General features: G+C 46.6%; 1 protein-coding gene across 8 annotated transcripts in view; it reads right to left on the bottom strand.

The window, feature by feature from the left end:
• Nucleotides 1-551: 551 nt before the first annotated feature.
• The window catches only part of OGDH (oxoglutarate dehydrogenase), a 98,428-nt gene continuing 75,389 nt past the window's right edge, over nt 552-23,590 (bottom strand). For 6 of the 8 annotated variants that reach the window (XM_023740451.1, XM_012558286.2, XM_023740455.1 and 3 more), the window contains exons 10-23: nt 23,305-23,433; nt 10,562-10,741; nt 9,854-10,006; nt 8,975-9,077; nt 8,549-8,677; nt 8,020-8,170; nt 7,636-7,763; nt 7,362-7,540; nt 6,709-6,780; nt 5,862-5,990; nt 4,681-4,753; nt 2,972-3,135; nt 2,605-2,759; nt 2,374-2,494 (exon numbers count right to left, since the gene is read on the bottom strand). In XM_023740451.1, coding sequence (XP_023596219.1) covers nt 2,374-2,494; nt 2,605-2,759; nt 2,972-3,135; nt 4,681-4,753; nt 5,862-5,990; nt 6,709-6,780; nt 7,362-7,540; nt 7,636-7,763; nt 8,020-8,170; nt 8,549-8,677; nt 8,975-9,077; nt 9,854-10,006; nt 10,562-10,741; nt 23,305-23,433 — 1,866 coding nt within the window. Of the gene's footprint in view, nt 2,495-2,604; nt 2,760-2,971; nt 3,136-4,680; nt 4,754-5,861; nt 5,991-6,708; nt 6,781-7,361; nt 7,541-7,635; nt 7,764-8,019; nt 8,171-8,548; nt 8,678-8,974; nt 9,078-9,853; nt 10,007-10,561; nt 10,742-23,304; nt 23,434-23,590 lie in introns of all 8 variants that reach the window. The other 2 variants (XM_023740449.1, XM_023740456.1) reach the window with 1 other exon arrangement.

Here is a 23,590-nt window from a genome sequence, read left to right as displayed (position 1 = left end):
CTCTCTCCAGAAAGCCCTCCCAGTTTCCCTCATGTCCACATTTCCCATCTACCCAGAGCATGCATGCTATTCACAGCTGAACTGCAGCTCAGTCATTGGCCTTCCAACTACAGGTCCTGTCTGCCACCTTTGAATCTCACTTGAGACCATCTTTCCATGGTTCTTGGACTGTAGACCAGTCAACATCTAGCTCACCAGCACAGCACAGGGTGGTGCTGTTGCAGCATGTTCTAAATGTGCCTCCTGTGTGCAGAACGCTTTGACAACAACCAAGTTACAGAGCATCAGGGGCACCTTTCCAGGGTGCAGGGAACTGAGCACAGAGCACACATAATTCAGGAATGTCTGGCCCTCTACAGCTCTTGGGGCAGGTGACAACTGTTCTTCCGAGACTCAGGGATCTGGCTCCACCATGATTAGAGGACACCTCAGACTACAGCAAAGGTGCACTTGAGACAAATCAGACGACATGCTGAAGAGACTTCAGGGAAAAAGGGGACCCAGGTGCTGACTACAAGGACAGGAGTACAGTGTTGGGGCCGGAGACACTATGCAGGTGGGTGGGCTCTATCAGCACACCAGGCCTTTTCCTTGGCTTTTCAGGGGGTGGGCACAGTCGACCTTCCACCGAGGCCAAGGCTTGGGTTGTGGCTAAAGACTATGGGGTTCGTGGGCCAGAGGTGACAACTGGGCTTGAGGGCTGGGCCTGGCGTGCAGGCCACTGACAGAGGTTGCTGAGCTGCTTGGATGTTAGGTTCACTGATTAGTAAGTGGTGTTCATGTGGGCTTGCTGGCTCTAAAGCAGAAGTACAGATTGCAGGCTGTTAGGGCAGATGGATGGATTCAGGTGTGAGCAGTCATAGGTACCTAAAAATGTTCTGCATGTTTCATTTTGATTTTTCCCCAGAAGCAGGTAATCTTCTGCTACTGACATTAAAAACAGTAACTAAATGGAGAAGTGGGATTCTGGCCTGACGGCAGAGAAGGCTCAGAAAAAAGGCTACACCTAAATGTCATCGCGTTGCCCGGGCCTCCTGTCATCTTTACAGTGACTGCACTGAGGCCCTCTTGAACCAAGGCAGGGTGAGAAGAGGACTATTCAGTTCACTGTTGCTCGTGCGGGAGAGTATGCAGAAGGGGCCCTGAGGGGCTAAAGAAACACTGGCGCAGGTGACGAGTCCTCACTCTGCCTGGGGTCCCGGGCCAGGCTGAGATGCCAGCCCACGGGAGAGGAGGTGGCTGCCGTGCCTCCACCTGTCCAAAGAGAATACGCAGTCCTCCCCTTCTTGACATGCCCAGAGACCCAGGCCACATCCCTCAGGTGCCCCCCAACTCTCTCCCTCGGGGCAGAGAAGGCAGAGCAGGCTGAATGATATTGCACACAGGCCCAAGGATAACTTATTTTATGGGTCAAGCCAAATACAATGAAAGTTATTATTTTTTTTAACCAAAATAAATAAATCAGATCTGTCCCTATGAAGAGTCAAAGTGACAGTGATGAAGGGCAGCTGGCACTCGACCACGACCTGTCCCCTCACCTCCCCCCCTTCTCTGGCCCCTTGGACTTGCTTTGGCACAGCAAAGAAAATAATGCATCAGAAAGTCTCCATTTTGTTAAAGGGAAATGAAGGAAAGAAAGAAGAGTTGGGGGTGGGGCCAGGAGGAAGAGGAAAGAGGTGGAGGAGTAAGCAGGACACAGGGTCCCGAGTGCTGGCACCCTGGGGGCTTCGGGGCACCTCGTGGTACACATTCTGGGCTCCAGGCCCCCAGCCCCACGCAAGGGGCACCAGAGGACCCTGGAGAGGCAGACCCTTCCTGACTCTGGTGTGTCTTCTGAGCTGAGATCAGGTAGAGCTGCCCCCTCTGCCTCCATCCTCAGTCCACCCAGAAGCTGAGAGCCTGGCCAGTGCCTAGCCCCCCCCACGGGATCCCTTTCATGGAAGACCCGACTCCAGGCTGTGGGTACTTTCCTCCTTGCTGGTGCTAAGGATCGGCTGGGGAAGACAAAGCTCCCTAGTCCCCAGATACAGAAGCTCTTCCCTTGCTGGGTGATGAGGACCGCCAGCACATCATGCGGCCCCCAACTTTCCCTGCTATGGGAACCAACCTGGCCCGCAGCCCACACTCCCTTCCCTTCTCCTGTCCCCGAGGCCTTCAGAGAGGTGGGGGCTCCACACTGCTGGGGGAGGCCAGTGGGGAGGCACCTGGCGAGGGAGAGGGTCAGCCAAGCACTTGAGGGAACAAGAGATCCCGTGTCTCAGAGCGGGGAGTGTCGGTTGCAGTGGGAGGGAGCCTGGGCAGCGCTGAGGCACTATTCTTTAGTGGAGAAGCATGGTGGTCGTGGGTGTGGGGGGCCGGCAGCTCAGGCCAGCTCTATGCCAGGTTCTTGAAGGCATCCAGGTTGAAGGCTGTGTCCAGGAGGCGCTGCAGCTCTGTCAGGTGGGTCTTCTTGTTGCCGGTGGCTGGAGCAGCCGCCGGGTCCCGGCCAGCATACCTGCAATGGACAGCAAAAGCGGCCATAAGTGGGGCCACCAGGGCTTGCTTCGTGCAGCAGGTGCCCGGCTCCCCGCCGTGGGTGGGCCCCCCTGGGTGACAGGCGCTCACCAGACAGGCCGGGAGCGGTTGATGGTTGTCCGGAGCCGGGGTTTCACGTAGTCGTAGTAGCCCTGGTTCTTGTGCTCCTCCTGGCACCAGGCCAGCTCAGCATTGGGGTACTTCTGCACCTCCTTCAGCAGGAGGTCAAAGGGGAACGGGGAGAGCTGGGAGGAAAGCAAGACGGCAATGTCAGGCAGAGGACAGTGAGAGGGCTGGCGCTTGTGCTCAGAAGGGGACATCTCCCACGATGGCTGTCCCAAGCTGGGAGCCTTTCCCCAAGGACAGAGGCGTGGTGGCCTGGCGTGCTAGACCTCGCAGGCCACGCTGAGGGCGGCGCCCAGCAGAGGGGTGGTCTGTGCTACCGCCCCCACCTTACCTGCTCGATTCTTGTAATGGCCACCTCTTCCACCATGTTGCGAGCTGCGCGCTCTCGGGTGAGGTCATAGTACACCTTGCCAGTACAGAGGAGAAGTCTCTTGACTTTTTCTGGGTTCTGAGAGGCAGGGCCGTTTTCTGGGATCACCCGCTGGAAGTGGGTTCCTACGAGAGAGTCCACACAGCCAACTGGCTCTGTCCAGGGTCTTGGCCTGAGGGGCTCTCATCACAGGGCCCCACGATGCCCAGGGGCCTTTCACTGCTGCTGTGGTGCCTCGGAGTCTCTCAGGACCGCCGCACAGCGCAGCAGCCGCCACAACACGCTGCTTCCAAGACTCAGAGGCACCCTCTCCAAGCTCCAACGCCGGAGCTCCTGGATTATGAACCTAGCATCCAGAATTTACTCAGACTGGAGAGCTTTTAAAAGCACTCCATAAATAACATATACAGAGGGAATAAATTCTACGTCTGATATCAAGTGTCATGGTTTGAATTATGTCCCCCAAAAATGTGTGTATCAATTTGGCTAGGCCATGATTCCTGGTACTGTGTGATTTTCCTGTATGTTGTAAACCTGCCTCTATGATGTTAATGAGGGAGGATGGGTGGCAGTTGTATTAGTAAGGCAAGACCTGATCTACAAGACTGGATTGTGTCCTGAGGCAATCTCTTGAGATACAAAAGACAGAAGTGAGCAGACAGACAGGGGGACCTCATACCATCTAGAAAGCAGTGCTGGGAGCAGAGCATGTCCTTTGGACCAGGGTCCCTGCGCAGAGAAGCTCCTAGTCTGGGGAAAACCGAAGAGAAGAAGGCCGACAGAGAGGAAAAAGCCTTCCCCTGGAGCTGATGCCCTGAATTTGGACTTCTAGCCTACTTTGACTGCGAAGAAATAAACTTCTCTTCGTTAAAACCATTCACTTGTGGTATTTGTGTTATGGCAGCACTAGATGACTAAGACATCAAGTAAAACTAATTTACTGTTTTAAAACAATCTGTCTCAGACTTCAGGGGCAACTAAGTACATGAAACAATACCATGCTCACTCTGCTCATACACTTCATGATTTTACTAATATCAAAACATTCGATACAACCAGATCCTCGGGGCTGGGATCGGTGTCCATTAGAACAACACTGACTTAGGAAAACTTAGAAAAACCTGGTTCAAAACAATGGGGTTCATCAGGATGCAAAAGAGAATGGAAGCAGGCGATGCCTCCTTTGCCCGTACTGGGCCCTGTGCTTTTCTGTCCCCAAGTGTTGGGCGCTGTGTGGGTGAGAACACCTTGCTTTACACCTGTACCGCAGGGATGTGACTTGGCAGGTCCCACCGGCCCAGTGTGTTCCCGCATCATTCCAAAGGACTCTGAGCCAGCATGGAGCTGCTGTGAATCACCAGGGAGGGGGCAGGCAGTGGCTGTGACTCTCAGATTCTTTTACCTGCCTCAAAAAGAATCCTGCAGAATACACACAGGTAAGCGCCACCAGTCCCTGGGGCTGGCGGGCAAACCTTGCCAGGGGACCAAACTCTCAGGCACGGTCAGAGTCCTCCCACCCCTGCTGACCCTCTAACCCACTGCCGAAACACATGGCGAGAAGCACATAAATCAAAAACAAGCAGAATCTCCACAGCGGCAGCCGAGAACCCCAGCCCAGACGTTGTCATGCCCTCATGGAAACATGTCTTACCCCTGCCTTCCATTCATACCTGGAAGCATTTCATCGAAGTTGGTTCTGGCTTCAGGGTGACGCAGCAGGGACTTTGGAGTGAAGATGATTAACTGAAATGCAGAACAGATGGGCAGGGTCCTGAAGACTCCAAAAGAGAGGTTAAACACAAGAGGCTTCCCAAGCCTCAACCTCTCGGGACACCACCCCCCACCTTCCCCCTGCTCAGTATTTCAGTAGGATCTGCAGGTGGGGAGAGGCAAAAAGAGGAGAAAAAGAGAAAGAACAATAACAAACTCCCTGCTTCGGCCCCTCTTCTGCACTCACTGAGTAACGGCCGGCTAGGCACCCACCCTCCTGACCTGCTCTTGCCTGCACAGGCATGGCTGCCCCAAGGCCCTAGTGCCCTGCAACTACACGTGGCTTCCCACTGACACCACCTGCACTCAGGGAAGAGCTCAGAGCCTCTCCTGGGCACTCCAGAGCAATGTCATTACCCCAATGCCTCTAAGCCGTGTGGGTTGCCAGCTGCCGGCAGCCCTGTGACCACTCTCCTCCCCTGGACTCCCACCGGCCGTGGGGAACCTGGAGAACACAGAGCTGCAGGCCCACTGTGTGCAGTCCCAGCCCAGCAACATCACAAGGCAACAGAGCCATGCTCCCTCCTTCTGTACCACCCTCTCACTCGCCCTCCACCCTCCCCATCAGACTCCAACTTCAGGACCAGCTGGGGCCCGCGTCTTAGGGAGGGGAAGACTTTCTTCATGCTCAGGTGAGCACAGGCGGCATGCTCCCTCCTTCCCTCCCTCAGCCCCTGTTGGGTTCACCCCTTTTCCAGAGCCTGCCCCACCACCTAGGGCCACCTCGAGGGCTGGGGCCTGTCTGACCCTCTCTGCACACCCAGCTTGGGTCCCGGTGCAGAGTGGAGCTCAAAACATGCGAGGACTACATGAACAAGGACAAGGGTCAGCTAGTCTGGGGAAGAGAATGTGAAAGAACAATCCTTGAAGACTGTTCGTAAGGACCTGCTTGGCTCAATCTGCAGCAGCGACAGAAGGAACGGGGCTGTATCACTTGCTGCCACGCCCCGGTCCATCCTCCTGGCATGCCACCCCGACTGGCCCCAAAGCAGGACTGGCCCTGAGGAGCCCCTCCCTGCTCCAACACAGGCGTTCCGCTCGTCCCTCAGGTCAGGCCCTTCCTGGCAGACTTCCAACTGACCGGCTTCCGGAAGGGCAAGAGGATCTGGCGTCGCAGCACGTGGAAGAAGTTGCCAGGGGTGGAGCAGTTGACAACCACCCAGTTGCAGTCATACAGCTGATTTATGTCGAAGTTGGCTTCCTCCAGGTTCTGCAGCAAGAATAGGAAGGCCAGAGGCCAGACAAGTCCTGAGCATGTTCCTTGTGGGAGGTGTCTGGGGCTGCAGGGGGTCACAGGGGCAGCAGCAGAGAAAAACCACACAGCTCCACCTCAAGGGAGTCACACTTCCCTGAGACGTGCAAACACAGGAGGACAAAACCAGAGCAAATCCAGTAGCTGGAGCCAGGTGGTCCTCACATGCTTTGGAATGAGATTCTCCATCCACTGAATCCACTGATTTCTCTGAAAACTACCGCCTGGCATGACACTGATGCTATTTTAAGACATAGAGTCTACCTAAAACCAATTCTAGTGTTACACAGAAATCGACTTCCCAGTAATTTTCCTTCAGCTCCTCAAGTTTCACTGAAATCACCCCAAAGTCCTCTTCTCTAAAATAACACTGACTCAAAGTACACGCAGTGTCACCCCTAAAGCTTAGGTCACAGCTGTTACACTTGAGTCTCTCTGCAACAGCGGGACGCTCCAGGAAGCAGGCCTGCACATTTCTTCCTTCTGCGCTCTGTGGGGTTTCTCAGTCAGTGCCCCCAACTACACACCCACCCTGGGGCGCACCCGCCTGGCTGGCTTCCTGGAGTCCTAGCTACAGAGCAGGGCACAGCACTGACTCCTTCGGCAGCTCCGGGAGCTGTGTCCAGGTAGGGCCCGGGGGGACAGGGACAGTGTCCTCAGGGACTGCTCTACTCACTGGCAGGACATCTGGGTCATCGTTGCACATCTGCAGGAACCTTTCTGGTCTGGCCGAGGAATGTTCTGGACCCTGGAACCAGACACACAGTTACATTTGGGAACTTATCTCATGCCAACAGCAGCATTCGCTGTTTCTCTTCAGTAACAACTTGTTGACTTTTGGTCTGAAAAATTTCTCTTTTTGGTGACGGCAGAGTTCATGTCTTTCCTCTCCTTCCCAGCCACTAAGCGTAAGGAGACATTTCTCCTTGCAGGACTGGAACCAGGACTCTGCTCTATCAGGTCCAAACCCGAGTCTTAGGACAGGAGAATCTTGCAGAATGACCAAAAATCACATGGGGCACCTTCTGCAGCAGGGACAGCCCCAAACAAGGGTGGGTAGGTGGGGAGAGGGGCTGAGTAGGGGCTCCTGCCTGTCAGGGCAGGCAGATGCATTGGTACCACTGCTTGTGCTCAGGGGCTGGGTAGAGAGATGGAGGAAGGACGGGCATGCCAGCGGCACCCAGATGACTCAGCTCTTGCCTTCCAAAGTAGCACCCCAATCTAAGGCCCCAGGAATAGATGGAAGGGCAGTGCCCACAGGAGCTGGCTCGGTGCCTGCCTCTGGAGTGAGGTCCAGGGCAGGGCTTGGTGGCGAGGCTGAGTACTCACCATGCCCTCCATGCCATGGGGCAGCAGCAGCACAATGCCGTTCTGCCGCACCCACTTGGCTTGTCCTGGGCAGATGAACTGGTCGATGATGCACTGGGCTGTGTTGTGGAAGTCACCAAACTGGGCCTCCCAGAGGACCAGGGCGTTGGGGCTGGCCATGGCAAAGCCCAGCTCAAAGCCTGCAAACAACGAGAGGTGAAAACCCCACCCCAAGAGTCAGCCTGCAGGCGTCGGGGGCCAGGAAGTCTCTGCAGTGCAGTGTGCAGCCACTCACCCAGGACTCCGTACTCAGACAGGGAGCTGTTGCAGACAGTGTAGGGGGCCTGACTGGGCCAGAGGTGGTTCATGGGGATGCAGGTCCTCTTGTCCACGTTCTGGTCGTGCAGCACATGGTGTCGGTGGCTGGAGCAGAAGAGCAGTGTTACTAGCCAGGAAACCAAGCCTACTCTCTGTGTGCCAGGCTAGTGTGCTGAGGACCTGGATGGACACAGCAGATGGCACGTGCACACAACCAAACCAGCCAGGGAAATGGCTCTTTGAAGCCTAAGACAAAGGGAAGTTAATAATCGTTTTTTGAAAATGATTCTGAAAGAAAAACTCCACAGCCCCTTTCCACCTCTATCCTTTGAAGGACAAATAAAAGCCCCCAGTGTCTCACCTGAAAGTGCCTCGTTCAACATCTTGGCCGCTCAGCCGGATGTGGATCCCCTCTTTCAGGAGGGAGCCGAAGGCCATGTACTCTGCCAGGGCCCAGTCCACGGTCCTGTTCTTCACCAGCTCACCGCGGGTTTTCAGGATCCGGCTTAGCCCTGCAGAGACACTGCACTTACCTGCCGGCTGAGGCCCCAGGACCAGTCAGCCGCTGCCCTCACTTCCCAGGACCCCCGTGACAAGAGCGGAGATGTCCCTCACTCTGTCTCGGGACTCCTGACTCCTGGCTGGAAAAGTGGTGAAAAGGAATTTAATTACAGACCATGGGTCAAATCAAATAGCTGCCAGCTTGGGTAGCGGGTGAGCGAGCTCACGGGGCTCCCTCCCTCAGCTCTCCAGTGGCCTTGCATGAGGCAGGGCTGGAGTCCGTGGCACGCATGATGGGACTGAGGTCCTGGGCGCCGAGGTGCAGCACAGCCCCGGACAGAAGCCTCCGTGCCAGGTGCCCTCAGCGCTTCTGCGACAGCAGGTATTACCTCCGTGAATGGTGAAGTTCTCCACGGGCACAGAGCTGGCCACACTCCCAATGTGCGTCAGAATATCTTCCGTTAAACCTGTGGAGGGACAAGACATGCTCCTCGGCTGCCCATCCAGGGTGAAGAAACCTGGGAGAGAAAAGGTGAGCTGAGGCACCATGACCACTGGGATAATGAGAAGTGCTGCTGAGTAGGCGAAGGACTTAGTGCAGCCCGGGGTGTATCACACAGGGCGAGGGGACGCCTTCTGCACTCCCCAGTGGAAGCACTGGCCCAGGGTCTGGACTTGAATGCAGAACCGTGATGGGTGGGGAGGGAGTGGGAGCTCTCTTCTGGGAAGAGGGTTCAAGGTTCTGTCAGATTCACAAAGGAGTCTGTGCCCCATGAGCCGTCAGGAACTTCACCAGTTTCCTTTTCCTGACTCACCAGGCCAGGGAGAGTCGAGCCAGTGCTTGATGTGCAAGATTTTCTCGTCTTTGGACCTGGCAAATGCCTCCTCGCAGATCTTGTCATACTTGGAGATTTCCTCCTGGAAAGCCATGATACAACGCAGCAGTTACAGGACTGTCTGACTACAGCCAGCAGACCCCAGAGCCACAGGCCACCAGCACCTCACTTCTTCTGGCACAGAGCACGTGGACTCTGCTAGCTTCCACTCACTCTTCCCCAGCAGCGCAGCCTTCAGATGCTAAGATGTGCAAGAGCCCAGACACTTTATTCTTTTCATTCCCACTAGTTTCTTCTCCACATTTACTGGCCAGAACTCCTCCTCCAAGTTCAGCCCCCTGTTCTCCTCACCCCAACATTCTTTCTTAAAAATGGGTCTAGTTCCCAATTCCTAGCACAGCCCCCAGGACTGGCCCCCACAGTGCCGCCTTCCCACTGCGCTGACCTCTGCTGCCTGATTCCCACACCCCTGACCTGGCGGCCTCCAAATGCCACCCGCGCCCGCAGCCTGCTCTACTCCCGAGAACAGCATCACTGCAGGTCCTTCCAACCCAACTCACTGCACTGAAAGTTCATCACCTCAGGCCCTTCACCAAGCACGACTTTTCTCTTACTGGAGGACACTGTCCTACCTCATCTCCACCCCGCTCCACCTTCATAGCCCCGCTGAGTCCCACTTCCTTGTCAAACTTCCCAGAGCCTAGGCACCCCGAAAGCTATGCACTGAAATGCTGTAGCTGTAAACATGTTTCCATGTTTCTGATACCTCTGTAAAGCAAGAACTGCCCTGTGGCCTCCCAGCTCTAACCCCCTGCCAGCTCTGGAGCAGTCTGAGGAGTAAGAGCTGGGGGACCACACCTCATACTCTGGCTGGTTGACCACTCCCTGCGACACGAGCAGCTCGGCGTACTTCTGCAGCACAGGCTTCTGCTTGCGGATCTGCTTGTACATGAGCGGCTGTGTGAACATGGGCTCATCCATCTCGTTGTGGCCGTTGCGCCGGTAGCACACCTGGTCATCCAGTGAAAGCCAGCGTTAAAGAACCACGGCCACAGTCCCCTGGGAAGCAGCGGCCTGCCAGGCTAGGGCTCAGGAGCATGAGGAATCTGTTCCATCTCTTCCAGTGTGACAGTCAGCAGGTCTCTTGCCTGTTCTGCCTCAGTTTACTGTCTCTAGAATTAGGATGCTGTCTCTCTCCCCTTCACATACTAGAGTTGTTCTGACTATCAAACGAGGTGCAGTGAGAGAGTGATTTGGTAATACAAGTTCTTTATTCACGAAGTAGCCCCATGATAGGACCAGACTAGCTCACTAATTACCTTCTCCACCATCACAGCTCTGTTCATAGCTGCTGCTATGAAGCACAACACGCTTTGTGGTTCATGGCTACATTCAGGCATGAATACTGAGGAGTTACAGGACACTCATGAGTTAGATTAGAGGAGAATCCATATGAGACACAATTCTAGAGAAACTCTGAGTTGACTCATCAAGCTGAGAAAGCCCCCACACCTCAGAAGCTCAGCCTGGTGATGTTCATTTCTAGAAGAACCCGGGGACACTCACCAGGTCGACAACCACATCCTTGTGGAAGGTGCTCCTCCACTCCGCAGCCACGTTGCACACATACATCACCGCTTCAGGGTCATCTGAGTTCACGTGGAAAATGGGGGCGTTCACCACACGGGCCACGTCTGTAGGGTAGGGAGAGGACCGGGCCATCCGGGGATCTGTGGTGAAGCCGATCTGCAAGGAGCACAGCAGGTCTCATCAAGCGGACTCCTGCGCAGGGCCACAGCTCAGAGGTCAAGGGCAGGCAGGGGCGTGCCTGGTCAGTAGTACCAGGAGCAGGGGAGGCACTCAACACATGCTCCCTTAATATGGAAATACAGGGGGCAACACAGTCCTGACGACTGAGGAACTCCTCAAATTGCTTTTCAGGTTTTTTGTTTTCCTTTAAAGTTTTTATTTTTCCTCTCCTAATAACTAAATTCAGAATCGACAGTATAAAAGATTAAACAACATTACCTATGATCCCACCAAATACAATGTAAATATTTTGAAAATAGTGTAAATATTTTGATGTTCTTCTATTCAGACTATTTTCTTCCCATGTATGTATGCAGGCATATATACATATATATGTTGTTGTTGTTGTTGTTAGCTGCTGTTGAGTCGGTTCCGACTCATAGCAACCCTACAGGACAGAGCAGAACTGCCCCACAGGGTTTCTAAGGAGTGCCTAGTGGATTTGAACTGCCGACCTTTTGGTTAACAGCCAAGCTTTTAATCACTACACCACCAGGGCTCCAAAACACATACATATAGTACACATATATATATTTCTATAATTTCCCATTTTATTCATTTAGCATTATATTATGAGCATTTTTTCTTTGAAAAGAACATTTAAAGGCTTCATAACCCTATTACTTCTTGTTAGCTGCTATTGAGTCAGCCAAACTCATGGCGCCCCAATGCAGAAATATACTAAAATTTAATTATATATTCATAATTTTATATTCTGCATTTCAATTTTTTCATGCAAGTATTTCAACATATGGAAATGTATATTGTATACTGTATGACATTATATAATGATCACCCATGAACCTATCACCCAATATGAACAAATCTTAACAGCTTCACCATATTTGTTCCTAGACCTTTTTTATTCCTTCGAATAAAACAAAACATTCCTGCCACACTTGGAGCCAAAGCCTGCACTGCTCCCTGATTCTCTTCCTTTGCAGGGGGATCCACTACCCTGAAATTAGAGACCTCACTTCCACATATTAGTGTATGTGGTTAATGTATGAACAATATGTAGTATCTTTTTAGGCTTTTGGTAACTTATGACATAATTTCAAACTTACGAAAAAGTTGAAACAATAGTACACTGAACTCCTGTCTACCCTGTAACCAGATTCATCAATTGTTTATGTTTCCTCATTTGCTTTGAGGCTGTATCGCACACATGTTCACCTTTTCTCCTAAACCATTTAGGAGTAAGCTATAGATGGTGCCCCTTTACCCAAAAATACTTCAGTGTCCTAAATACAATGATATTCCCTTAGCTAGCCACGGCACAGTTCTCAACCTCAAGTGATTTAATACAGACATGATACTATTATCTAGTCTATATACACACTTCATCAATTACCCTAATAATACCCATACAGTTTTTCTTTTTGTCTTCAGTCCAGTATCCAATCCAGGACATCACACTGCATTAGCTGTCATGTCTCTTGAGCCTCCCTTAATCTGGAAGGCTTCCTTTGCCTTTCATGGTTTTTCATAGCAGTAACATTTTGAAGAGTATCTGCATGCGTTTTAAACACCATATTTTATGTACCTGACATATGGTATCATACTCTATATACTGTGCAAATCCTTTGCAACTTGCTTTTTTGCCTAAACGCTTGTTTTTTTTACAATTCATCCAGGCTGACACATGTACCTCTAATTCATGAATTTTAACTACTAAATAGTACAGCAATGTATTTATCCATTCTCCTGCTGGTGGATATTTCGGGTGTTTCCAATCAGTGGTTAATGCAAGCAATGTTATTATATACACTCTTACACAGGTTTTCACCAGCAAATACTGAGTTTATCTGCAGTATATTCCTAGGAAGGGAAATCTAATCCATAGGGTATGAGCATCATAAACTTTACAAAATATTATCTGATTATTCTCCAAAGTGGAGCCTTGGTGATGTTAATGGTTAATTAAGCTCAGCTTCTAACTGAAAGGTTGGCGGTTTAAACCCACCCAATGGCTCTGCAGGAGAAAGACGTGGCGATCAGTTTCCTTAAAGATTACAGCCTAGGAAACCCAATGGATAGTTCTACTTTGTCACATTTGAGTCATTATGAGTCGAAACCAACTGGACAGCACCTAACAACAACACTCTCCAAAGTGGCTGTGCCATTTATACTCTCACTGGCAGCACATGGGTAGCCTGCACTTTCCACTTAACATAGTATTTTCCCAGGATATGAAATATCTTAATGGGTGGAGAATATCGCTTCCTATGGTTTTGCCAAAATTTATGCAACGACTCTTCTATTGTTCTTATTTTCTAATGTCATGGTAGTACAAATATGGTTTTGAGACACGTATTTATACAAAAATATTTAGGCATCTGACTGCTTCCTTGGGAGAGATTTCTATTTCTAGAACTTTCAAGGTGTGCTGTTAAGAGATCAAGGGTCTCAACAAAGCAGCCACGTCTCTCCCCCTACAGATCTCCCCCAATCCCACACTTTCTGTGGCCAATGATGCTGACGGTAGTAACGAGATTAAAGAAAATACTGGCACAACTGTGGTCCGTACAGAGGTCCAAGAACTCCCTGTTTATGTGAAATTGCTTTTAAATAATCTCCTTTCTCACATGCACTAAAGAGGATTAGAAATAGAAACTGATGAGTACATTAAACATGATACTCTGGGCAGAAGTCTCAGGAACACTTACAGAGATCCCTGAATAACTCAGCAAGTAATGGACCCCACCCTGCCCACGCAGCTTCTACCACTTAGGGAAATGTGGGTATCTAACAGGGAAGTTACTAATCGTAATGTGCCCATTACATCTAGAACCTCACAGAAATGAATTTTATGTGCAAAATCATAAAATTCCATCTTTTTTTATAGTTCAGTTTTCAAAAAATACAAGAATATGGTAAAAAAAATTCAAAATAGCACAAAAGGTTATACAGTGAAAGCAGCTTTGACATTTTGAAACCTCAGTCCCCCAGTTGCTCCTCCAGCATCCACCGTTATCAGCCTCTGTGTCCTCCAAGCACAGGGATCTACACGGGGGTGCACACACACAGATACGTATTCCTGTTGTTTTAGAACCCTAAGTGGAGGTATACACTGCATACTGCTCTGTACTTTTTCCCACTTCATATACCTTGTAGCTCACTTCATCAATATATATGTAGGTTTCAGTCTTTTAAATCACCTCATCCTACCAATAATCAGACCTGTTCCAGAGGGGAGTCAACTGTCTCCAGAAGTTTTGGAACAACTAAGGAACTCTTAGTCAAAGTTGAAGTAAACAGGACTTCAAGCACGGTGAAGGATAAACCATTTGACTTCTAGTGTCCCTTTCAGCTGCTAAAACCACCAGTTCCACTTAAATGGATTTTTCCTGCCAGTACATGCATACACGTATATAAGAGGCATCTTTAAAGATATTACTGCTGCAGAATTTGTAGTAGCAGAAGACTAGACATCTAAATTTCCATCAGTAAATCAGTAGGGAGTTACTTAAATAATGTATACTTGTAAAATGCTTAGAATGGTGCCTGGCACATAAATACGCACACTATAAGTGTAATTGTTAATACCTTAGGAGGAAATTCTTCCTTTCATTCAACCAAAATCTGCTTCCTGTTAACAGCTACCCACTGTGCGGATTCTGCCCCTTATACTCCCTGCTACATGAATCATTCATATATATGAAAACAGGTCTCATGTTTCCCTGCAGTCCTTCACCTTCCAGGGGACGGACGGATGGACACACACACAGCGTCATTGGTCATTCCTTGGGGAACAGCTTCCAGACATTGCACCAACCTAGGATGCCCTCCTCTAAATGGTATCTCACTTATGTTTGACCAAAATACTTGATTTTCGGTTCAAGAAGTCTGACAAACCCAAGGCTTCCTTGTACTGTTTTGTGTGATGTGATTTTTAAATTTAAATATTATTAAATGTTTATAGTATAAAGAAGGAAGGTCTCAAATCAATGATCTAAATGTTCACTTTAAGAAACCAGAGAAGGAAACAAGTAGAAGGAAAGCAATGATAAAGAGCAGAAATTGGTAAAATTGAAAAGGTGAAAACTCATGAAACCAAAGCTGTTTCCTTGGGGAAAAAAAGATTGGTAAATCTATAGCCAGAATAACCAAGAAAAATAGAGAAAAGACACAAATATCAGGAGCAGGAAACCACTAAAAATCTTGGAGACATTAAAAGGATAATAAGGGAATACTACAAATGTTATGCTCATAAAAAATTCTACAATTTAAATGAAATGGACAAACTCCTTGAAAGACACAAATTGCTGAAGCTCACTGTCATGGATTGAATTGTGTCCCCTCAAAAATGTGTATATCAATTTGGCTGGGCCATGATTCAAAGTATTGTGTGGTTGTCCTCCATTTTGTGATTGTAGTTTTAGATCGTAGTTAAAGAGGATTAGGGTGGGATTGTAACACCACCCTAACCCAGGTCACATCCCTGATTCAATGTAAAGGAAGTTTCCCTGGAGTGTGGCCTGCACAACCTTTTATCTCTCAAGAGATAAAAGGAAAGGGAAGCAAGCAGAGAACTGGGGACCTCATACCACCAAGAAAGCAGTGCCAGGAGCAGAGCGTGTCCTTTGGACCTGGGGTCCCTGCGCAAAGAAGCTCCTAGTCCGGGGGAACACTGATGAAATGGCCAACAGAGAGAAAAAGCCTTCCCCTGGAGCTGACACCCTGAATTTGGACTTCTGGCCTACTAGACTGTCAGAGAATAAATTTCTCTTTGTTAAAACCATCCACTCGTGGTATTTCTGTTAGAGCAACACTAGATGACGAAGACACTCACTAAAGGAGAAACAGAAAGCCTAAAACAGTTCTATTTTTATATTTACAAAAAAAACTAAATTTATACTAAAAAAAAAACAAAAATCATCCCAGAGACTTCAGCTTCTGGCAAGATACAGTAGGTGAACCTTTCCCCATTCTTCCTGCTAAGTATAGCTAAAATCTCCGCACACTATATATAAAACAAACATAAAACTTGGAAGGTAGAGACAGGGTGGACTGGCTAGGGGCATCAGGACTGGTGGAACGATAGGGTGGCAAGCTTTCCAGGTTTTCTTTTTGCCTCATATATCCCAGACTGGGTGCTGGAGAAACTGGCAATATGGAAATGCTAACGGACACAGACAAAAAGAAATTAAAAAAAAAAAAAAAGCCTGCTCTCTCTAGGACCAGGAAACGGCAACTTAGCAAGACAGAAAACTTTTGGATAATAACTGCTCTACTCTAGCCAAACACCACAGAAAAACTGCAGCCCCACTCCCACTAGCAAAGGCTGAGCAGGGGGACTAAACTGGTGGTAATTAGGCACAAGCCCCTCACTGGGATGAGATGGTGTCAGAGAAGGCCAAGTGAGGAGGTGTCAGAAGAAGCCTAGTGGAGAATCAGGATTTTCACCACTGCCCAGCAGAAATGAGACCACATACCCTTGGGCCTGGGAAACAGAAATGAAGCATCCCTGCTCCTCCCCTCACCTTCCTGGATTTACACTCCCATCTCACAATAACAAGTGATGCTCCACTCCACCTCCCACTGCCCCACCAAGAGAGGTGTCTGAAGGAGGCCAGTTATAACAGAAGGTTTAAATAATATTCAGAGTCTCATAATACTCCAAATGTCCAGGTTTCAAGTGAAAATCACTCGTCATACCAACAACCAGGAAAATCTCAGCCCAAAAGAAAAGAATCAATAGATGCCAACATCACAATGACACAGATGCTAGAATTATCTAAGAAAGACTTTAAAACAGCCATCATAAAAATGTTTCAATAAGAATTAAAAACACACAGGAACAAGACAAGAACACCCTTTATCACCACCAAAATGTAACACTCTGCTGGAAGTCCTAGCTAGAGCAGAAATAAAAATAAAGAAATTAAGGGCATCCAAATTGGAAATGAAGAAGTAAAACTATCCCTACTCTCCGATGATATGATACTATACGTAAACAACCCTAAAGACTCCACAGGAAACTACTGGAACTAACAGATTCAGCAGAGTAGCAGGACACAAGATAAACATATGAAAATCAGTTCGATTCCTATACACCAATAAAGAGAACGACGAAAAGGAAATCAGGAAAGCACTATCATTTATAATAGCCCCTAAAAAAATAACACTTGGGAATAAATGTAACCAGGGATGTAAAAGACCTATACAAAGAAAACTACAAAACATTACTGCAAGAAACCAAAAGAGACCTCCAAAAATGGAAAAACATACCATGCTCATGGATAGGAAGACTCAACATTGTGAAAATGCCAATTCTACCCAAAGCAATCTACAAATACAATGCAATCCTGCTCCAAATACCAACAGCATTCTTCAGCGAGATGGAAAAACTAATCTTAACTTTATATGGAAAGGAAAGAGAACCCAGATAAGTAAAGCATTATTGAAGAAGAAGAACAAAGTAGGAAGCCTTGCACAACCTGACCTCAGAACGTACCATACAGCTGCAATAGTCAAAACAGCCTGGGTACTGATACAATGACAGACACATTGACCAATGGAACAGAATCAAAAACCCAGATGTAAATCCATCCACCTACAGTCACCTGATCTTTGACAAAGGCCCAAAGTCCATTAAATGGAGAAAAGACAGTCTTTGTAACAAATGGTGCTGGCAAAATTGGATGTCCATCTGTAAAAAAATGAAACAGGACCCATACCTCACATCATATACACAAACTAATTCAAAATGGATCAGAGACCTAAATATAAAACCAGAAACTACAAAGATCATGGAAGAAAAAATAGGGTCAATGCTAGGAGCCCTAATATATGGCATAAATAGGATACAAACCATAACTAACAATACACAAACACCAGAAGATAATCTAGAAAACTGGTATCTTCTAAAAATGGAACACTTAGGCTCATTAAAAGACTTCACCAAGAGTAAAAAGAGAACCTGAAGACTGGGAAAAAAATTTTGGCTATGACAACAGTCTAATCTCTAAAATCTACAGGAAAATCCAACACCTCTACAACAAAAAGACAAATAATCCAATTTAAAAATGGGCAAAGGATATGAACAGGCACTTCACCAAAGAAGACATTCCAGTGGCTAACAGACACATGAGGAAATGCTCAAGATCATTAGCCATTAGAAAAATACAAATCAAAATGAGATATCATCTCAACCCAACATTACTGGCACTAATCAAAAGTGTTGGAGAGGCTGCAGGAAGACTGAAACTCTTATGCACTGCTGGTGGGACTGTAAAATGGTACAACCATTTTGGAAAACAATATGGCACTTCCTTAAAAAGCTAGAAACAGAATACCATATGATCCAGAAATCTCATTCCTAGAAATCTATCCTACAGAAGTAAGAGCCATCACATGAACCATGAACAGACATATGCATACACATATTCATTGCAGCATTATTCACAATAGCAAAAAGAAGGAAACAACCTAAGTGCCCATCAACAGATGAATGGATAATCAAACTATGGTACATACAATGGAATACTAAAGAACAATGATGAATCGGTGAAACATCTAACAACGTGGATGAATCCAGAGGGCATTATGCTGAGTGAAATAAGTCAATCACAAAAGGGCAAATACTGTATGAAACTCATGAAAAGTTTACACACAAAAAGAAACGATTTTTGATGGCTACCAGGGAGGGGAGGGAGGGGGAGGAAAAAACACTAATTGGACAATAAATAAGCAGTAACTTTGGTGAAAAGTAAGACAGCACGCAATAATGGGGAAATCAGCACCACTTGACCAAAGCAAAGTCACAGAAGCTTCATAGACATAACGAAATTCCCTGAGGAACCAAATTACTGGCTGAGGGACCATGGTCTTGGGGAACATCTAGCTCAACTGGCATAACATAGTTTAAAATGAAAATGTTCTACAGCCTACTTTGGTGAGGAGTGTCTGGGGTCTTAAAAGCTTGTGAGCAGCTATCTAAGATACGTCTACTGGTCCCACCCCGTTTGGAGCAAGGGAGAATGAAGAAAACCAAAGACACAAAGGAAAGATTAATCCAAAGGACTAATGGACCACAACTATCACAGCCTCCACCAGCCTGAGTCCAGCACAACTAGATAGTGCCTGGCTAAGACCACCTACTGCTCTGACAGGGATCACAATAGAGGGTTCCAGACAGAGCTGGAGAAAAATGTAGAACAAAATTCTAACTCACAAAAAAAGACCAGACTTACTGGTCTGACAGAGACTGGAGAAACCCCCAAGAGGATGGCCTCCGGACACCCTTTTAACTCAGTACTGAAGTCACTCCTGAGGTTCACCCTTCAGCCAAAGATTAGACAGGCCTATAAAACAAACAATAATACACATAGCTCAACCACGTATATGAGACTAAATGGGCACACCAGCCCAGGGGTGAGGATGAGAAAGCGGGAGGGGATAGAAAAGCTGGACAAATAGAAATGGGGAACCCAAGGTTGAGAAGGAGGGAGTGTTGACACATCTCGGGGTTGGGAACCAATGTCATAAAACAATATGCATATTAACTATTTAATGAGAAACTAATTTGCTTTGTAAACTTTCACCTAAAGCACAATAAAAAAAAAATCAACTTCAACTGCAGAAGTTGGTAAAAATCTTCAATTTTTTCATCTTTAGTATTAGTGGTTGGTACATAAATTTGAATAACAGTCATATTAACTGGTCTTCCTTGTAGGCAAATGAATATTATTCTATCACTGACAGCGTTGTACTTCAGGATAGATCCTGAAATGTTCTTTTTGACAATGAATGCAATGCCATTCCTCTTCACTTTGCCATCCCCAGCACAGAAGACCATATGATTTTCTGATTCAAAATGGCCAATACCAGTCCATTTCAGCTTACTAATGCCTAGGATATCGATCTTTATGTGTTCCATTTCATTTCTGATGACTTCCAATTTTCCTAGATTCATAGTTTGTACATTCCATGTTCTGATTATTAATGGATGTTTGCAGCTGTTTCTGCTCTTTTTGAGTCGTGCCACATCAGCAAATGAAGGTCACAAATGCTTGGCTTCATCAATGTCATTAATTTTGACTCTACTTTGAGGAGACAGCTCTTCTCCAGTTGTTTTTTGAGTGCCTTCCAATCTGAGGGGCTCATCTTCTGGCCCTGTATCAGACAATGTTCCGCTGCTATTCATAAGGTTTTCACTGGCCAATTTTTTCAGAAGCAGACCGCCAGGTCCTTCTTCCTAGTCTGTTGTAGTCTGGAAGCTGCACTGAAACCCGTCCACCATGGGTGACCCTGCAGTATTTGAAACACCAGTGCATAGCTTCCCGCATCACAGCAATACATAAGCCACTACAGTACAACAAACTGACAGACGAGTGGTGGATACATTTAGTAGAATGGGTAAAATAAAAAATATGGACAATACCACATGCTGACGAGGTTGTTGAGCAACTGAAACTCTAGCTCACTGCTGGTAAGAACGCAAGATAGTACACAGACATTTTAGAAAAGAGTTTGGCAGTTCATTAACATATGAGCCAGCAACTGTATTCTAGGTATTCACGAAGAGTAGTGAAAACTTATATACACACCAAAAGCTGGAAACAATCCAAATGATCTTCATCAGGTACATGAATAAACAAACTGTGGTGTATCCATATAACTGAATACTAAGCAATCCGAAGTAAACCATGGGTACACATAACAGCATGGATGAATCTCAAGTGGATTATGCTGACTAGAAGAAGCCAGACTCAGTGTAGAGACTGTTGAATGGGAACCTAAACTTCTGCGTAAACCTTCACCGAAAACACAATAAAATATTATTTAAAAAAAAAAAAAAAAAAAAAGGAAGCCAGACTAAAAAATCTATAGACTCTGTATCTGCACTTACTAGACATTCTGGCAAAGGCAAAATTATAGGGGCAGAACACTGATCCGTGGTTGCCAGAGGCTGACAGAACGAGAGTCAGGAATAGGGCTGACCTCAAAGGGGTACAAGGGAATGTTTTTGGGGTAAACTTTTGTATCTTGATTGTAGTGGTGGTTACATGACTATGTTTGCCAAAATGCAGAGAACTATATACAAATATGGGCAAATTTTACTGTATGTAAATTGTTAACAACTAAAAAACTTACTTTTTTTTTTTTTTTTTAAATGTTTGACTTTAGCACTTGTTTCTAAATTTATCTTGTTGGTTGTACTTCAATATTGTGAATGGAGTTTTGACTCCTGATTCTGAACTGCAATAGCTCAGCTCTTCCCTAAGCTTTGGGTCATCTATAAAGGTAGCTTCCATCTGTTACTGACAGAAATGCTGAACCCACAGGGCTACAGGGAGAACATGTGTGCTGCTGACGCCCGTCTATTAAGTGATGTTTTCCAGTGTTGAAATCAGGTAAGAAGCCATATAACTACACTACTATCCATATCACATTTTTCCACTGTAGCCAAACAGATAAAATGAAGGACTTGACTAAGGGCCTCACTGCCTGGGACGCTCCCTCTTCTAAGCTAATAATCTATTCAAGTCTTTTTCCAGGGACAGAAGTACATTCACTAGCCTACAGTTTCTAGGACCCACCCTTTTTCTTCCTTAAAACAAAATAAAAATGTCTTTGGCACAGCTCCTATCTGCCAAGATTCATAAGAGATTACTAAATAGGTTCTGCCATCCGAGTAAATAATCTTTTTAAATCTCCTAGGATGTAGTTCAACTGAGTCCAGCAATTTTACTCATGGAATCTTTTTCTTTTTCTTTAAATGAAAATATTATTCTTCTCCTGTAGGCTTCCAATCCCTCTAACCATCTTTGCTGTACTTTTTCCAAACTGAAGACCATTCTCCTGTCAATATTTCAGTATCTTATCTACAAGCAGTGAGGCCATCCTGGCCTTGGTCACCTCTTTGCTTAAAACACAGTTTAGTGGCTTTTTAAAAAGGCTCTCTTTCCTTAGCATTTTCCCAAAAGTCTTCCTGATACCATTCTCTGAAGAAAAGCAGACCAAATACTGGCTCGGCCATTTACCTTAAGCAAGCTACTAAAGCTCTCTGCTACTTAACTTTTCCTTAAGTAAAACGGGAACATCACCACCCACTGCATGGGTAACAACTAAGGATTAAGTTGACGTATATTAAGTGCCTCGTTCAGTGTCTGGCCTTACAGGCACTTAATACTTTATCATATTGTGTTGTTACGGTCATATTTGATAATGTTCTTCCCTTCTTTTTGCACCTGACCTTCTAAACTTTGAGCTCTTTAGTGTCCACTTCATAGCGAACACCATATTTTTCTTTCCTCTTTACCTCTTGCTAGGACAACAGCAACTGTTTCTCTGTCTCCCTCTAATCTGTTCTGCATGTAATAACAAATCATCTTCATAAAACAAACTAACTTGCTACTTCCTCACTTGAATCCCTCCAATGGCTTTCCAATGCATTTGGAATAAAGTGCGTTTCCCTCAGTGGGGCTGGGCCAGGAGCTGGCGGCTGGCAGCTCTCCAGTGCAGTGACCATAGTCAGCTCTATCAGCCTGCCTCCAATGCCCCGGACACAGAAAGCTCTTTCCTGCCCTGCCGGTCCCCAGCGTTTGCCTACTTGACCTCTAGGTCTCCACTTAAATGTCAAATCATCAGAGAAGCCTTTGCTGACTAACTGGACACGTTGTGAGCCCATCTGCACTTCCCCAGCGTTCTGTCCACTTCTCCATGGCACTTATACACTCAAGTGACTCCAAGTGCCATGGTGGCACTCGTTCCCGCCAGTGTTTGTGCAAGTGCCTGTCCGTGAAAGGCACTCACACATTTGTTAGGTGGGAGCTCACAAAGCTGGTGAGATGCCCCTCAGATACACCAACAGAAGGCATTTAGGGTTACAGATGAGTTGTGCAGAAATATTAATTTACAAGAATGTCCATCGCAGCATTACTTAAAACAATAAAAAATGAGAAAGAATCCTAAAAGTCTAACAGTAAGGCAATGTCTATTCTATAAAACAATTCTGTAATGGAAATTTCCATTAAAATTAATAAAAATTAATATTTTAACAGAGTATGAAATGACATGAGAAAATAATGTGATAAAAAGAAATGGATATAAAACTATGTATCACCCCAGTTTCCTTTAAAAAAGATTAAAAATAAGTGTTGGCAAATGTTTTGATATATGTATATTTTCACTACAATAAAAAAAAGAAAAAGCCATCTGTGTGCATGTGGGCTCACCACAGAAATGTCTGGAAGAAAATATTCTAAAATAATACTATCTTAAATAATGCAATGAAAATCTCTCCACTTAAAACATTTTTTTCCTGTGTTTTGTAAATTTTTTATAATAGACGTTTTCATAATCAGAAAAAAACAATAAATGTTCTACATAATGAAGCGATATCAGTTCTAAGACTGATGTGACTACGGAACCATTAGGAGAACATGTGATCAGAAATTCAGACGCAATGGGAAAAACCAAGAATGATTCCTTCGCCCTCACCACTGCAAAGACGGCCACACCAGGGCCGAATACGGGGGCCTTCAAGTTACCTGGTTGTTAACGACCACGTGTACGGTGCCGTGCGTGGTGTAGGATGGCAGGTCACTCAGGTGGAAGGTCTCGTACACAATGCCCTGACCAGCAAATGCAGCGTCTCCGTGCAGAAGGATGGACATGACCTGAAGACACACAGACTCTTCTCACCACCAAATCCCACAAAGATAGCGGAAATAAAATCAAAATTTGTGTTCTAAAACAACTTTTGAAATAATTTCAAACATAGAAAAAGTTACAGAAGAGTACAAAGAACCCCAGTATCCCCTTCACCCATCTCTC

This window comes from Trichechus manatus, unplaced genomic scaffold (genome assembly GCF_000243295.1).
Source record: "Trichechus manatus latirostris isolate Lorelei unplaced genomic scaffold, TriManLat1.0 scaffold00155, whole genome shotgun sequence".
In the NCBI taxonomy this organism is placed as follows: Eukaryota; Metazoa; Chordata; class Mammalia; order Sirenia; family Trichechidae; genus Trichechus; species Trichechus manatus.
This window is presented reverse-complemented; position numbering and strand designations above follow the sequence as displayed.